General features: G+C 40.5%; 1 protein-coding gene across 1 annotated transcript; it reads right to left on the minus strand.

Moving 5' to 3' along the window:
- Positions 1–976: 976 nt before the first annotated feature.
- Positions 977–8,710, minus strand: LOC133363373 (polycystin family receptor for egg jelly-like). Its single transcript, XM_061582769.1, has 3 exons — positions 2,648–8,710; positions 1,714–1,864; positions 977–1,170 (listed from the first exon to the last, which is right to left on the minus strand). The coding sequence occupies exons 1-3, from the start codon at positions 8,708–8,710 to the stop codon at positions 977–979; spliced, it is 6,408 nt and encodes a 2,135-aa protein (XP_061438753.1).
- Between the last annotated feature and the right edge of the window lie 8,533 nt (positions 8,711–17,243).

Here is a 17,243-nt window from a genome sequence, read left to right on the forward strand (position 1 = left end):
TTTGTTTGCCTGTGCATGTCGCCTTTTTTATTTTTTGAGATACAAGTTTTCCAATATACCAGATTTGAACAGAACAGTGGGTTGTTGTTTTAAAAAAATAAACCCAACAACGTGTGTGTCATGCCCATCCCTACCAGCAGCCCATCAAGGAGTGTCTCGTCATTGGAAGTAAGGGATGTGGCGACAGATAGAACCCAGCAAAATGTCTCCACATGCAAAAACAATGCCACCCAACCAATTCAGCACCCCCACAGTTGGGTTACATGCAATTTGATGTTTGATTTTTTTCCTTACCACATTATCTATGGAACTGGAAAGTCCAAACTAAATGGGGGGGGGGACGTGCAGGCTGCCACTTGGATAAGGACAATGTCGTGTGGATAACACACACACGGAATACACCTAATCCACTTTAAACTGCTGTGTGTCCACAGCCTGTCAGTGTATCTTTGTGGCGGGGGACTGAGTGTCGGGGAAGGAGGCTCTATGTGTGAGTGTGTGAGTGAGACTCTGACGGGCAAAGGCTCTGTGTGGGTATGTGTAAGATGGGGGGAAGATGAGTCTAGCTTACAGATGTGAAGGCCCAGAAAAAAACTGGAAAAGGGGGAAAATGGAAACATCGGTTTTGTGTTTATTTTTTCATTTTTTCCCGGGCCTTCAGATTTTTAGCCTAGCCCCTACCCACCAGTGGCATGTGGCCTCTGAAAACTGCTGCAGGCTGCCTTGGGGTCAAAAAAGTTGCCCGCTGCTGGTCTATCAAGTGACACTGAACTAAATTATTAGCACAGGATGCTCTCCTGTTTCTGATTTTGTCTGGGAGTTTGTACCTACTTGAAACACCAAAGTGAATCAACTCAGAGGAGTGAGAGAAACATCAGAGGTGGAAATAATTATAAAGCGGGAGAATGGAAACTCTATGGAGATCAGCTTGGGAAAGAAATATTATGGAATTTATTCAGAGTTTACCATGTCTTTCTCAAACAGAAAGATAAACAATTTTCTTGCCATTTACTTCTCTGCTTTTCAACCCTCGTGGATGATCTTCCTTGGTCACAGGTTTTCCAAATATTATAGTGTTGACAAGGTCACTGTCACTTATGGATGGTGTCTGATGGGTGATGGAAAACCATATACTTCGGATCTTCAGAACCACGAAGTTTATTGCTTCTGCTTCATCAGAATGGTGTTCATAAGCAGGTTGTTTCATTGACCCATAAGTAGAGATTAATAGGGCTCTCCATAAATTGATGAAAATAAACATAATTGTAAACATAAATGATGCTCGGAAAAATATCCCCAGCCACCTATTGGATGAAAGACCAGTCTGTTTCAGTGCTGCAAAACAATATGAAACTACAGTCTGGAGAGAATGAATCAAAGTATTATAATTCCACTCATATTGGCCAAATATTAGATAGCCAAATGACGAGTATACAAAAAAGAATACAGCCGCAAGCATAGTCATATAAACAAAACTAGGAAAAGCTACTGACATGGTTTTTTCTGCCAGACGCACTTTGTACAAGAATCTGAAATATCGGTACGGTTTCAAAACCAGAAGAAAGGCCAAGAAACCAGTAATCATCCTATAGAGTTCATCAATTTGGGAAACTACATGGAAGGGAACAAATTCTTCTGGATTAAGTAGATGAAACTCCAACAAAGTAAAAGCCAGCTTGAATTTCAGTGCAATTAGCAACATAAAAAACATACAGGTTGTCTTTATCGCAAAGTTATTTAAATTAGTAGCTGTTTTGAGATAACCTATCCTTTCTTGACGTAACATGTTAAATTCATCAGCAAGGTAAAAGACAAGAATATACACTATAATTCCATACACAACCGTCAGAGAGTTGCTTTCATACTGGAAAATAGAGAGTTTATAAGAATGAACTGACAAACTTGCATTAATAATACCTACATCAGTAGTTTCAAATACAACAGAAATACTGCAAAATAGATCTACATCTGGATTAAAAGTTGTTAACTCAAAAATCACAGCCCAGGTCCGGTCATCAAGCCAGTTGTTCCTTTGCAGATCATCCATCCTCATTGTTGTATTGGGTCGTTGTTCTCCAGGAAAAAAATAAAAAGAGTATCCTCCGGGCCCATACAAATCTACAACACCATACGATTTATATTCCCACTGATCAATATCTGACTGGTATGTAAACCCTTGAAAACTGCTGGAGTGATTGGAAGCTGATTCAGTAGCTGGGACTGTCCATGACCCAACATAGTTGCTTTGATCTTCTGGATCAGTTTCAAATTCATGGCGGCAGTGGCTTTTACTAATCATATAATTATGCACAAAACTGTGTGGAGGAAAACATGCCTTTTCAGTATTCTGTGCTCTTATTTGCCTCATTCTGGGCAAACCAAGAATTTTAGACCAAGATTGAGAAAGATAGGTAGGGTGGTGGTCATTATGTATTAAAGGCACAAAGACGTTGCTTACCCACATATAAATATGCTCCAGTTTATTTACTTCGGACAAACGAAGAGAGAATTGTTTATGTATAGCTTTATTGTAATAAAAAGTAGTGGTAGGTTCTGTGGAGAATGCAACAATGAAAATGCATGATGAGAAGATAAGATGAAAAATGATATCCTTTACAAAAACAAATGCTAGGTGTTGAGCCCTTACTCTTTTCCTCAAGACTATGACTTGATCCTCTTTTAATGGCTCATATTCCTTGGTGTGTTTAACTCTGGCAAGTTCATAGTGAATCTTTTTCATCTCGTTAGCATCCATACTTACTTTGATCAGCTTCATTTCCTGGTACTGTTCTGTGCTTATCCAGGGGATGTTTTCACAATATTTGAGATTAATAGTAGTAATAGCTGACATGAGAACCATCTTTAGGGTTTGCAACAAAAACACACTCTCAAAAAATGATGTCATGGATGCTATAAACCACTCTATTGATGTTGTATAGCCATAGGTCAAACCATATAATATAATGAAAGATGAAGAAATCCCAGATATGAAAAAGACCAGTGTCCAAGAGACATATCTGCACCACCATGAAAATTTTGGCACTTTAGAAAAGAACATCAACTCTGGGTACAGTGGCTTCTCTTTTATGTAAGTAGTACTTGTGTCCTTGTCTGCTGCAGTATTGTTGCTAGCATTGTTTTCTGGTAATGGCAGATGCTGGGCTTTCTCAACTGAATCTACTGAGTTGCCCTTTTTCTCAAGGGCTTCAGGCAAAGAGGGGGGAATTCTTTTTGGCACACTTTCACCTGTGTTATGCAGCAAAGGCTTCTCCTGGGAATATGTAAATAACATTGTTATAGTCAATTGTAAAGGAATGGAAAACAAGACACTCACAAATCCAATGTAGATAGATTTCAGATACCGTAATTGTACTGAAAGAATCTCCTGATCTTCTTCACCACTGAAGAACATGATGTTAAATAGCAGAGTAGAGAGCATTATGGCTAAGCAACAAGACACTCTCTGTACCCTGGTGAAAGAACCAGTGACAACCTGAGCAAATATCGAGAGCCATATATGACTGTCTTCCAAGTCTTTGGCAAGGTTTATCAAGAAGTAATCCATTTTATTTAAGTTTGATTTTAGTTTTTTAGCAACAAATGACCGTTCTATTTTGCCATCAGCCTTGCCAAGACCTAGCCAGTTTCTACATATAAACAGCCAAAATTTCTTAGTGTACACATTTTGTACTTGTACTCTGCTTAAGTACCAGTTAGGGGAAGAACCACCATTATTGTGCCAGACATGAAGGGAAAGAATTTCCCCTAAATCATATTTAGTAGTTAGGAGAAAGGTGTCAATGGCTGCACGAAAAAGAGTTGGGAACTGTGGGTGCTTTAAGTGATGTACATCACTGACACCATTCTGACCTATCAATTCAATAAAAACATCTGCTGTGGTCCCTGATCCCAACCGACTTCCTGTGTATATAGTGACCAGATAACGTACTTTGTGGTAGGGGTCATTGTCGGGTAAGACTAGTATTTTGTTTTTTCTTTTCAAATCATCTTTATCTTTGATCATGGCCCAAGTGGTACAGAAAATGTAGCCTGCAAAAATGAAAAACACAGTCAATAGTGTCACTGGATTTGTGTCAAAGTCTGCTAAGAGGACCTTGTTTATATCCAAAGGATTAGGGTATAAAATGAATTTGCCAGCCAAAAATCTGACATCAGGATTAGAAGCCTCTGGTGATTGGCGACTGCTTGTTATAGGATGGGCTTTTGCTTCGCAGATGCAGTGTATCTTGGACCAGCTGGTCTGAGGGCCGAGACGGCACGTGCCTTCTTTCCACTGGTTCTGAATGTCATCTAGATCTAAACAATCAGCTGTGAAAACAGCAATGCGAACAATCTTTTTGGTTTGTCTTCTCACAATTGGGTGTGATTGTAGGACAACTGAAATATTCCACTTCTTTGCTCTATAGCCTTGGAGTGGAGACCAAAGCAATGACTGAGGAAGACAAAGGATATGTGGAGCCTTAACTGCACAATTGACAATACTAGTATTCCTTTCACGTGGTATTGGAGGTTTATCATAGAAAACAATATAAGAAGCTACTGGAGAATGGCTGATATTGAGTCCTAGGTAGACAGATACATTGAAAGTAACTTTCATATTACACAGAATCTGTATAAATATATCTTTGAAGTTTCTTTTTACTTCAATACTAAAGCCACCAGTTGTTCTAGAGAGTTTTTTATCTGGCCCTATTGTCAGATTAAATGTGGCGGTGCCCTCATCTTTTCTAGCCATGATCACTTCTGCTACCTGAGGGATAATCCTTGTGAGATCACCTTTAGCTTTAGCTCCTACCACTTTGAATCCAGTCACTGCTGTGTGAATATCTGCCATATCTGTCACCCAAGGAAAGGGATTCTCTTCAAACACATAATGAATTGTGGAAACCACAGCATCTGCTGGTAACTCAGTGTGGTTCTCCAGCTTCAGCTGAAAATAAAAACAGTTCTTGGAGCATCTTCTTTTAAAGAAAGTCCTAGAAACGTTCCACTTTTCAGCTTTCCTTAAGCGAATGGCCCAGTTTTTAGCTTCCATGTTCGTTTCATGTTCCCCAGGGACTTTACCTTGTAAGACTAGGTCTGCTAATATTCCTGTCACAAAAAGGATTTCTTTAATTGCATTTACACTGATATCCCTATGGTTCAAGAGAGAAGCTCTCAACACGTTAGATAAACCAGTAAATATACCATTGCCAAGGAGCTCTGCTTCCTTAGACCCCAGATCCTTGTCCCTGAGCCTTGTTAGAGCTTCACTGGCCTCTTTTAGTATTCTGACCACAAGCAGTTGTGCTTCCCTATTAACTTCATTAATGTCCTGCGTCACCTGACAAATACTAGAGACCATTTGGTTTATCATCTGTACCTCAGTAGCAGGAATCCCTGCAGAAAGATTTAGGAGGATTTCCCTCAAATCAATTTTTGAGCGATGAATGGTTGGTGAAGTCTCAATATTATTCAATACAGAGGCCACCATATAGGTGAGAAAACCTATATTAAAGTAATCTTTAGTTTCAAGGAAAATGGACATAGGCCCACTTGGCCCACTGATTAAATCATGTAGTTCACTAAGAACATCAGCTGGCTTACTTCTTGGATCATACACAGTTGCCTCCAAAGTTACTTCAGAAAATACTCCATAAGCATCATACACTTGAACATATATTACCAAGGCATACTTTTTAGATGGCATACCAGTGGGGAGAAATGATGGAGGAGTTTTCTGCTGATGACCAATATACACTATTGTTCCAAATGTATTATTTTGTACAGAAGATATTTTAGTCATTTTTGTTAGATCTGAATGTGCTATCACTTTGTATGTAAGAGGTCCATTTTTGTCTTCAAATCCAGTACACTGGACAACAAATTTTGTACGCAATGCTGTACCTTCCTTTGGATAAATGATACATTTTCCAGTCTTAGGTGGAGAGCTAACATAAAATGAATACCTATAAACAGCGGGTTGTCTTCCTTGTGTGCTTACTTTCAGGTTAAGAGTATAGAATTTGTCTGGCATGTATCTGAATGCCAAAGAATTTATATGTATGTATGGATTTGATCTCCCAGTTGTAGTTTTGGAAGCCCAATCAAAATGTATTTCCTTGGAATTTGCTGAAAGAAGTGTCCAGAAGTAGACTGTACGATGAGTTTTTTCACAATTTAGACATCTTGCGGACAGAATGAATCGCTCTGTTACTTTGATGGCTTTCCCACAATTTTCAAAACAGGTGACATTCAGCATTGGTACAGAACCAGGCAGCACACAAACTGTTTGGAATGCATATGCTGATTTGTGCTGCTTCAGAATTACAAGCATAAAATAATAGTTTGTATTTTCCTGAAATGTATTGGGCTCCATTATTTGAACTGCACCAACGGAATGTGTCCAGCGTATATCTACTTGCCTTGGATGGCATTTTCCTTCTGTACTCAGCCTCATTGTTGAAAAGTCTAATTCTCGTTTGGTGCAGAACCAATTAAATGTGATTCCTTCAAGGGGGTTGGCTGCATCAGGATCAGAAGAAGAAGATGCATCCAAAGCCCAATGATCAGAAACACCAACTGTCCGGAACAAACCTCCAGCTATGATTGCTACCAAGTCACTTTCCAGAATTTGGAGAAATACTGAATCAGACTCTATGATTTTTATATTATATGCAGGTAGGTGCACTGTCACGGTCATATTTACATGATAAAAGCCATAAGGTAAGACATTTCTGGGTATATGAAATATGACTCCACCTGTATTTATATCATCAGGTAGTTTAAGAGGATTTGGCCAGTCTGGAGTTGAATATGCAGTGTCAAGACTATATATTTTCCACCGTATATCTACATCAGCACTTGTCCTGCACTGTGCCTTTGCAGTTGCTTGCACGGTAATTGCTGACTCTCTCTTACAATGTATGATTGGATCAGGAAGATCAGGTTTATGGATTATAGCTGTCAGTTCATGACAGTAACTTTGTTGACAGACTACTGTTGGCTGTATGACCTTTGAAGCATAAGTATTTATGGTGGCTTTTAAAACAGCATGTGCAAGTCCACTTTTTCGGCAATTCACTTCTGCTACAAAGCCCATATATTGTGCAGGTTCAAAATATAAAACAGAGCGAGGGAGAAAATGGACAGCATTTTTGAGACTATTCCCATAAGAATATGTGTTGTTCCAAAGGATATATTGTTTCCTGGAATCAAAAAGCAGCAGGTTGAAGGTCCACTCGCACTGCAGCAGAGGATGTTGCACAGGAATAAACCACACAATATAGACCAAACTTTTATCAGGAGAATGCCCATTGAAAACGTGGACTTCTATATCTTTTTCTCCTAGAGCCTTGAACAGAGTCTCTTTCCGGTTCAGATATACATGCATGCTGAACTTGAGCAATTGTAGCTGCATGAATTCAACAATGATCAAGTAACAGAGGCTCTGCTGCTGGTAAAAGATATAGTGGGAACTGAAGCCCTCCCTAGTGGCAGTGGTAGCAGTGCCTTCCTGAGTAGAATAGTACAGTCCTAGTGTATGGCTAAAAATGTAGATGCCCGTTTTGGTTTTCTGTGGATTGAGGGTGAGATAAATCGGGGCTACACCGCTTGTTCTGAAAATCAAAGTTTCATTCGAGAAATCTAGTTTTCCTGCCAACCCTCTAGACATCCTCTCAATTGTATGAAAGTAGATATTGGCCACCACCTTCTCTCTGGAATTTTGTGATTTGGGTGCAGCACAGAAATCACTTTGCAGAGCAAAAGGATTATAATTGTAGGAGTGAGACCATTCCTCCAGACCCTGCATATCCACCAGGGTGTAAGCCATTGTTTTGGAGCCGAGAGGTTGGAGAGTCCATGAAAGATTGACAGTCCTATGAGGCAGGCTGCGCTGTGTGGAAGAGACACTGAATACATGGAGCAGAGCAGGCTGCACATACAAGCTCAAGCTACGTGCAAGTTGAGGCCCATTCTCAATGTGGAGTGAAGCGGTGTAAAATCCACGGTGACGATAGTGCACAGTTATGTGGTAGCTATAATATGACGCACACACTTGGTGCAATTCTGCACGGGGATAAAGAGTGGATGCAGGTGGCTCACTATGATGGTTGCTGGGAATGAGGAGATCTTCAGGACTACCCCCTTGACTCTTGAAGCGGTAGCTCCAGATGGAACTCTTAAGGCGTGCACACCAACCTAGCTGCACTGGTTGCCATTCATGAATAGGAAGAGTATGTGGTGAGAGGAGGAAGAGACGGACATCCTGCCTAGAAATTTCAACACTCAGGTTGTTGTGAGCACATATAGCTGCATGGCATGAAACTGATACACACTGCACTGTGATACGAATAAAAGCCCAAGGTGGATGGAAGCCTCCTTGAGTCAGAGCTGTGACCAACACCACATGGCCTGACCAGCTATTTGTATTTTTTATCAAGTTGGAGTCTTGGTACCACTCACAGTGAGGAGGGGGTGCCATGCCTGGCTCTTCCTGCTTGATCTCTGTAGTCAGTTGTTGGGCTCTTGAATACTTCAAGTCAATATTCTCATCCCAGAAGCATGAAACATGAAGTTCATTGTCATGCCTCTGATAGACATGGTGTTGTGGGTTTGAGCAGGTGACCAGCAGTGGTGGTGGTAGAAAATGAAAGGGAAGAGCTACTGCATGCTGAACACAGCAGCACAGGAGGAAGAGAAGCAGCATCTTTGGTGTGATGGTTCAGGAGCAGCCGCTGACTACCAGCATCAACAGTTCCACACACAATGATTGTTTTAATTCTAGAATCTTTTATCTGTTGCCCGAAGCAACTAGGGTTCACATTCAATACAGAGGCAACATTTATATTCCTGACTCCATTGTCAGTAGAAAACAAATAACCCCTGATCCTTTTAAATATGAACCAATTATTCTGTTATACTGATGATGACTCTTTGCATTTTAGAAATTCAGTTAAACTATATTTGGTCTTCATTGATTTCAAATCCTCGGACACTTACTGTGTCAGAAATTAGAAACAGCAAATATAGTCACCCATTTCTTGTTATCTGCCTTTAAGTCGATTACTACTTATGACGACCCTATGAATCAATGACCTCCAGTAGCATCTGTTATAAACCACCCTGTTCAGATCTTGTAAGTTCAGGTCTGTGGCGTCCTCCATTTCTTAAACATCAATATATGTTAAAATTTACTTGGTTTGTCACCTTGCCTAGAAAGTATAGACATTTGTTAGCATCAGCAAGAATATATATGGTGTTGTATTCAACAACCGTACTCAGGATAGACCCACTGAAATTAATGAACCTAGGTTAGTCATGTTCATTAACTTCAGTGGGTTTATTCTGAGTAGGACTAGCATTGAATACCACCCATCAACACTTCTATTTTATTTTTATTTATTAGTTTTAAAAAATGTTGTATATAGCGCTTGTTAAACTACTAAATAAAAATAAATAAAAGTGTTGATGGGTGGTAGTCAATGCTAGTCCTACTCAGAGTAAACCCATTGAAGTTAAAGGACTGCTTGCTGAATCGTCACCTTGTAGTGATGAGTAGGCTTGAGCGTTTCAATGAACCCTGTGAGTGATGTCGTCGGGAGTCATGTACTCCCAGCAGGGTCATCCATGGTGGTAAGGTCAAGGGAGAGGAACCAGACAAAGAACAATCCAAGAATGTCCTCAACAGCAGAACAGGCAGAGGATAAAGTGTATGTTAGAACAGCTGTGAAGGTGGATGAAGGCTGCAGCAGATAAAAGACTTCCAATCTTCGTGGTATCCATGCCATTGGATAAAAGTCTTTTTCTGTCAAGATTGTGTGTTGATTGTTGTGTGCCAATCTCCCCACATAAAACAAATTCATGCACAGGAATCTTCCAACCAAAATAAAACCATACAAAAGTCCTGTGGCGATCAGCAAAAAAGCAACGGGGCAGGACTGTGAAATCCGGAAGCCCCGAGTCATGGACCAGCACATGGGCGTTGGATACAAATTCAGTCGCCTGGCTCAAGGACCGAGCCAGTTGAGTAGTTTGGCAGCTATGTCCACAACTGAGCAGTCCTATTCAGGATCCACTCTGCTCACCCCATATGGGGAGGGGGCTAGAAAAGTTGCCCTAAACATAGTCTGCCTCATCTCTCCCTGACTGGATTACCACGTCCAATGGGGTCACCACTTAGTGGTCACAAAGACAATTGAATTTTGGAACATGGAATACACGGACAACGCAGATAGTGAACGTCCTGAATGCAGGACTGCCATCATCGCAAAGGAGTCGAGATGTTTTAATACTGACATAGCAGCACTCAAAGAAACTCGAAGAGCAGAAGGACAACTGAAGGAAGAAAAAGGAGGTTATACCTTCTTCTGGAAAGGACTGCCAGAACAAGAATGATGAATACATGGAGTAGGCTTTGCTATTAAAAATAATCTTGTGAAGCTCTTGTCAGAAGTTCTTATTGGTATTAATGAACGACTCTCAACTCTTCAGTTAAAACTCACCAAAAACCAGCAGGCAACTATTGTAAGTGTTTATGTGCCAACATACCAAATGCTGATGAAGACATCAACGAAAATTTTTATACACAGCTGGACACCATCTTATCAGAGATACCTAAGGAGGATAAAATTATGGAATTCTACTTCTGACTAAATGTACAGCGCATAATCTTGTTATTACAAACACACTCTTTCACCAGAAAAACAAATTTAAAACATCATGGAAGCACCCTCAGTCAAAACACTGGCATCTCCTGGATTACGTAATTGTCCGTGCCAGAGATCGTTGTGATGTACTCCTCACTAGGGCCATGATGAGTGCCGATGACTGCTGGACAGATCACTGATTAATTCGATCCACTATGGCCATTAATATTGTTCCTCAACGTAGGCTCCAAGGAAGAAAACCAAGGTGTAAAATGAACATCCATGCCCTTTGAGATCCTATTAAGCGAGCCTGCTTTCAAACAACACTTAAGAGATATCTACCTATGGAACTCCCCGAAAACATTGAGGAACACTAGATTAAACTGAAGACATCCATTATTGCAGTATGTGAACAAACTATTGGATACCAAACTAAGAAACATCAGGATTGGTTTGAGGAGAATGATACCGAGATTGAATGTATCATTGACAAGAAAAGGAAAGCCTTCCTGATATGGCAGAATGACATTGACTGTGCTGCTAAGAAGAAAATCTATGCCAGGGCTGAGGTCCAACAAAGAACTGGAGAACTTAAGAATGCCTCGTGGATAAGGAAAGCTCAAGAAATCCAGCATTTTGCAGATGCTCATGATATATGGGGCTTTTTTAATGCCACAAAGGCCATCTATGGACCAACAGATTATGGTATGAATCCCTTACATTCAATAGATGGTACCAAACTTCTTAAGGATAAAGAGTCTATTGCACTGTGTTGCAAACAGCATTACCACGACCTTTTGTGGCTGGTGAGGTCTTCTTGCAAATTCCGCAACAACAAACTAGAGACAACCTAATTTGGATGAAGTCAGTAAAGCCATTAATAAAATGAAGAATAATAAAGGTAGTGGACCTGATGGGATTCCTGCTGAAGTCTTTAAAGAAGGTGGGCCTGAAGTTACACAACAACTTCATAAGCTCATTGAAAAGATCTGGATGATGAAGGAGATCCCAGAAGACTTTAGGGACGCCATAATTATCACTCTTTTTGAGAAGGGTAATAGAACAGATGGTGGGAACTATCCAGGCATCTCTCTTCCTGCTACCACAGGTAAAATCCATTCAAGGATCCTTGCAAATTGCCTCCTACCTATCTCAGAAGATATCCCCCCCAAATCCCAAAATGGTTTCTTCTCTTCCAGGGGGACAGTGAACATGATCTTCACTGCACAACAGCTTCAAGAAAAATGCCGGGAGCAAAACCAACCTTTATATATGATGTTTATTGATCTTACTAAGGCCTTTATGTCATTGCTCCAACCTTATTTGCTATTTTCATTCCTATGATTCTACACCTTATTGAAGGGAAACGTCCTACTGGTGTGGAAAACATATATTGAACAGATGGAAAGCTTTTTAATCTCAGTAGGCTGAAAGCAGAACTCTGTTGTAGAACTTCAACATGCTGCTGATACTATAGTCTCCGCACATTCAGAGAAAGATCTTCAAACTATCCTAAATGTCTTTGCAGAAGCATATGGAAAGCTTGGGCTCTCACTTAATATAAAAAAACTCAAAGTGCTTCATCATCAGGTGTGAACTAGTCCCTCTGTAGCACCACCAATCTAGCTTAATGGTGTGACCCTGAAGAATGTTGATCACTTTTCTTATCTTGGTAGCTATCTCTTTGTAAAAGCTGACATTGATGGTGAAATTCAACATAATTTGAGCTCTGCGAGTGGGGCATTCTCCTGAATGAAGCGTAGAGTGTTCAAGGATCGGGATATTCGCAGGGAGACCAAAATGCTTATTTACAAAGCCATTGTCCTGCCGACCTTACTGTATGCCTGTGAAACATGGACAGCTTATAAACGCCACTCCCAACTTCTTGAAAGATTCCACCAACGCTGCCTCTGGAAAATTCTGTAAATTACTTGGGAAGATAGACAGACTAAAGTTAGCATTTTGGAAGAAGTAAAGACCACTAGTGTTGAAACAATGATCCTTCAACATTAACTTCACTGGACCGGCCATGTTGTTCGAATGTCTGATTACCATCTTCCAAAGCAGCTACTTTTCTCCCAACTTAAGGATGGAAAATGGAATATCGGTGGACAGAAAAAGAGGTTTAAAGATGTTCTTAAAGATAATTTTTAAAAAGTAACATGAGTATCGAGAACTGGGAAGTTTTGGCCCATGAGCGTCCCAGTTGGAAGTCGGCTGTTATCTAAGGTGCTGTGGACTTTGAAGAAGCACAAGTACAGACAGAAAGGGACAAATGAGCTAAGCTGAAGGCACATCAAGCAAATCCTCATTGTGACTGTCTTCCATCTGGACACCTATGTCCTCACAGTGGGAGGCTGTGTGGATCTAGGATTGGCCTCCACAGTCACTTAAGGAACCACCATTAAAGACTTTATCTTGGAAGACAATCTTACTCGGCCACGAGTGATTGCCAATGAAAATGAATGAATGAATGGGCACGACTAACCTAGGTTCATTAACTTCAGAGGGTCTATCCTGAGTAGGATTGTTGAATACAACCCAATATATATTTTTGCAGATTTATTTATCCCCCTCTAGGATGCACACCTTAACATGGTGAGGGGGTTTGAGAGTGTTGAGAAACTGAGACCAATGCCGTTAAGGAGTCTAGACCAAGAGGCTAGACTCCTAGCAGGGTCACCCAAGGAAGAATGCTCAAAGCTGAGATACCTGAGACTAGGATGCATCCAGAATCAGAGGAAGGCAATGGTAAACCACCTCTGAATACCTTTTATCATGAGAACCCTATGAATAGACTATCCAAAATGCAACAGCGCTGGAAGATGAGATCCCCAGGTCAGATGGCACTCATCAAGCTACTGGGGAAGAACAATGGACAAGTATGAGTAGCGCTATGACTAATGACGCAACTGGGTCAAAGCCAAAAGGAAGCCTGGGGGTGATGTGCATAGATGCGAAAGGAGAGTCCAGAATTGTACAACGTACACAATAGGAACATGGAATGTGAGAAGCATGAACCAGGGAAAGTTAGACATTGTCAAGAAAGAAATGGAACACATTGACTTTACAATACTTGGCATGAGTGAATTAAAATGGATCGGAAAGGGACACTTTCAATCAGGCAAATACAAAATATTTTATGCAGGAAATGAGAAATTAAGAAGAAATGCGGTTGCTCTAATAATGGGAAGGGATATAGATTCTAACTGCTTTTGCTACAATGCAAGGTCTGAGTGAGTGATATCAATGAGACTTAACAGGAAACCTATTAACATAACCATCATACAAGTCTATGCTCCAATGGCAAACACAGAAGAGGAAATGGAGAGCTTTTACAGAGAAGTACAGGAAGAAATTGATCACACACCAAAACAAGATGCTCTGATAATAATCATGGGGGCTGGAATGCAAAAGTAGGGAACAGAAAAGAACTAGAAATTGTGGGAACATGGGGTTTAGGAGATAGAAATGAAACAGGAGACTTATTGAATTCTGTGAAGCCAATAACTTGTTTCTTGCAAACACATTTTTTAAGCAACCGAAAAGACGACTGTATACTTGGACATCACCAAATGGTCAATATAGGAATCAAATTGATTATATCATTGGAAGCAGAAGATGGAGAAGTTCCATACTTTCTGCGAAAACCAGACCAGGAGCAGACTGTGGTACAGATCATGAACTGGTAATATCGAAAATCAGAGTAAAGCTATAGAAGAACAACAAAGCAATCATAATGCCAAAACACCATCTAAATAACATCCCAGAAGAATATAAAGATCAAATAAGGAACAGATTTGAGGCTTTAAACCTAGCTGACAGAGAACCAGAAGAACTATGGACTAAAGTCAGATACATTTTCAGGGAAGAATGCGAAAAGACAATACCTCTAATTAAAAAGAGAGAAAGACCTCAATGGATGACTGATGAAACTCTTAAAATGGTTAAAGACAGAAGGAAAGCAAAAGGAGAAATAAACATGGTTAGAACTCTAAATGCAATAATACAGTGACTAGTACATAGGGACAAAGAGAACTACCACAATAGTTATTGTACAGAAATAGAAGAGGATAATAAAAAAGTAGAACAAGAGCCCTATTCCAAAAGATTAGAGAAATGAAAGGGAAATTCAAACCAAGAGTAGGGATGTTGAATAATTAACAGGGGAACACAATGACTGACCGAGATAAAATAAAAGGAAGATAGAAGCAATACACTGAAGAATTATATAAAAGAGGTGCAAGGATGACAGATTCATTCATGGAGGAACCGTATGAAGAAGAACCAGAAATTTTAAAATGTGAGGTGGAAGCTGCTCTTAAAATAAGAAACAAATCACCAATGGCATACCAATAGAGTTGCTACAAGTTACTGAGATGGAGTCTGTCCAAATTCTGACAAAAAATTGTCCACAAATATGGAAAAGAAAACAATGGTCCACAGACTGGAAGCATTCAATCTACATCCCAATTCCAAAGAAAGGGGATCCCAGGGAATGCAGTAATTATCGAACTATTGCCTTAATATCCCATGCAAGTAAAGTAATGCTCAAGATTCTACAACAAAGACTCTTACCATATATGGAACGAGAAATGTCAGATGTCTACGCTGGATTTAGAAAGGGAAGAGGTACCAGAGATCATATTGCAAACATATGTTGGATAATGGAAAGGGCCAAGGAATTTCAGAAGGAAATCACCCTGTGCTTTATAGATTACAGCAAGGCCTTTGATTGTGTAAATCATGAAAAACTATGAAATGCTTTAAAAGAAATGGGGGTGCCACAATATCTGATTGTCTGATGCACAACCTATACTCTAGAGAAGAGGCTACTGTAAGGACAGAATATGGAGAAACCGATTGGTTCCCCATCAGAAAGGAGGTGAGAGAGGGGTGTTTTTTTCCCCACCCTATTTGTTTAATCTATATGCAGAACATATCATACAGAAAGCTGGTTTGGATCAAGGAGGTGTGAAAACTGGAGGGGGAAATCAATAATTTAAGATATGCAGACGATACCATACTGTTAGCAGAAACCAGTAATGAGTTGAAACCAATGCTGATGAGTTAAAGAGGAAAGCACAAAAGCAGGACTACAGGTGAACATCAAGAAGGCTAAAGTAATGACAACACAAGAGTTATGTAACTTTAAAGTTGACAATGAGGACATTGAACTTGTCAAGGATTATCAATAACTTGGCACAGTCATTAACCAAAATGGAGACAATAGTCAAGCAATCAGAAGAAGGCTACGACTGGGGAGGGCAGCTATGAGGATTTTTAAGTGAAGTGTCCAGATCCTCTGGTGTGCTTGTTTTTTTAAAGGTATAAACACAAGGAGGTTCTTGCCAATTGGCTGACTGAGAAGGAAAATGTGCAGGCAATATTCTACCCAATCAAAGTGTGATGCAGCCTAAGCACCACCAAAGGAGACATGATAATTAGAAACTATAAGCCTCAGAAATAAATGGCCTGAGCATGCACAGAGCGCACCTGCCTCACCAGTGAGTAACCTCTGTATTTAATAAGGTGAATCCACAATGGGTATCCTTTGTATAAACAGTACATCTTATAATCATCACAAGAACAGCCTGCTGGATCAGGCAATTAAGAGCAGTTTCACTTTAAAAATTAAATTAATATCTATAAATATCACTTTTCATAAGGAAATTATTGTCAGCATGTCACACAGAAACTATACATCTCTCTGAACTACAAGTGCTAGAATTAACTGTACAAGCACACCATCTCTGTTATATAGAAAGGCCCTGGGCCAGCCAGCTAACACTGCTTCTGATGGCTCTACCAGCAAATGTCCATACGCCCTATTTTGGTAGTACATAAGTTTGCATGAGAAAAGTTGAATAAGGTGAATTATTTATAATGAAAAGCAGGAGCGAGGTTGCATTCTCCCTGTCCCACTCTTTCTAAAGGTCACCCATTAGGGCGGCCAAGGGTGACTGTCTCATGACTCAGATGTGGAGCTTAGGGTGCCATTCAATGAAGCATTACCACTGTAAATGGTTTCCATGGTATAGATTAATGTACTATATCTTCATCAACTTAAGCTGGCATGCCAGGTATAAACCCTTCTGGATGGAGAGAGCCTGGCAAGAGCAGCCAGTGTGGCGGGGTGGTGCCGTGGAGTCCTAACACTGACATCACTGCCACTCACCTGGGCAGTGTAGACCAGCAACAAAGGTTGGAGCTGCTTAGATGTGCTGGCAAAGTCAATATGGCACACTTGCTGGCGTACCTGCAGAGCCCCAAACTTGCCACTGCGCTGCCCCTGTACTGTCCAGGTTAACAGCAGTGAAGCCAGTGTTGGGAGGACAACTTCATGGCACAGCCCCACTCCACTGGCTGCTCCTGAAGCCTGGTCACCACGCACTGAAAACCAGGAGTTTGGACTAATATAACGTGCTGTAATCTGCCTTTGGAAACTTCAGTTACCTTGAACATATCTTGCCACTGCTTAAAGAATTATGCTGTCTGCCAGTCCATTTCCAGGCACAATTCAAAGTCCTAAACAGCTTGGGACCAGAGTACCAAAGGACTATCTTCTCAAATGGGAGCCTGCCCAAATACTGC

This window comes from Rhineura floridana, chromosome 8 (assembly GCF_030035675.1).
Source record: "Rhineura floridana isolate rRhiFlo1 chromosome 8, rRhiFlo1.hap2, whole genome shotgun sequence".
In the NCBI taxonomy this organism is placed as follows: Eukaryota; Metazoa; Chordata; class Lepidosauria; order Squamata; family Rhineuridae; genus Rhineura; species Rhineura floridana.

What these genes read in the sequence shown, in the direction of transcription:
- LOC133363373 (XM_061582769.1), bottom strand. Translation starts at nt 8,710, where the DNA reads ATGCTGCTTCTCTTCCTCCTGTGCTGCTGTGTTCAGCATGCAGTAGCT. An exon ending in TCATAGTCTTGAGGAAAAGA is followed by an intron (nt 1,865 to 2,647) that starts GTAAGGGCTCAA and finishes TCTATTTTCCAG; the next exon opens with TATGAAAGCAACTCTCTGAC. An exon ending in CTTTGCGATAAAGACAACCT is followed by an intron (nt 1,171 to 1,713) that starts GTATGTTTTTTA and finishes ATTCTGATGAAG; the next exon opens with CAGAAGCAATAAACTTCGTG.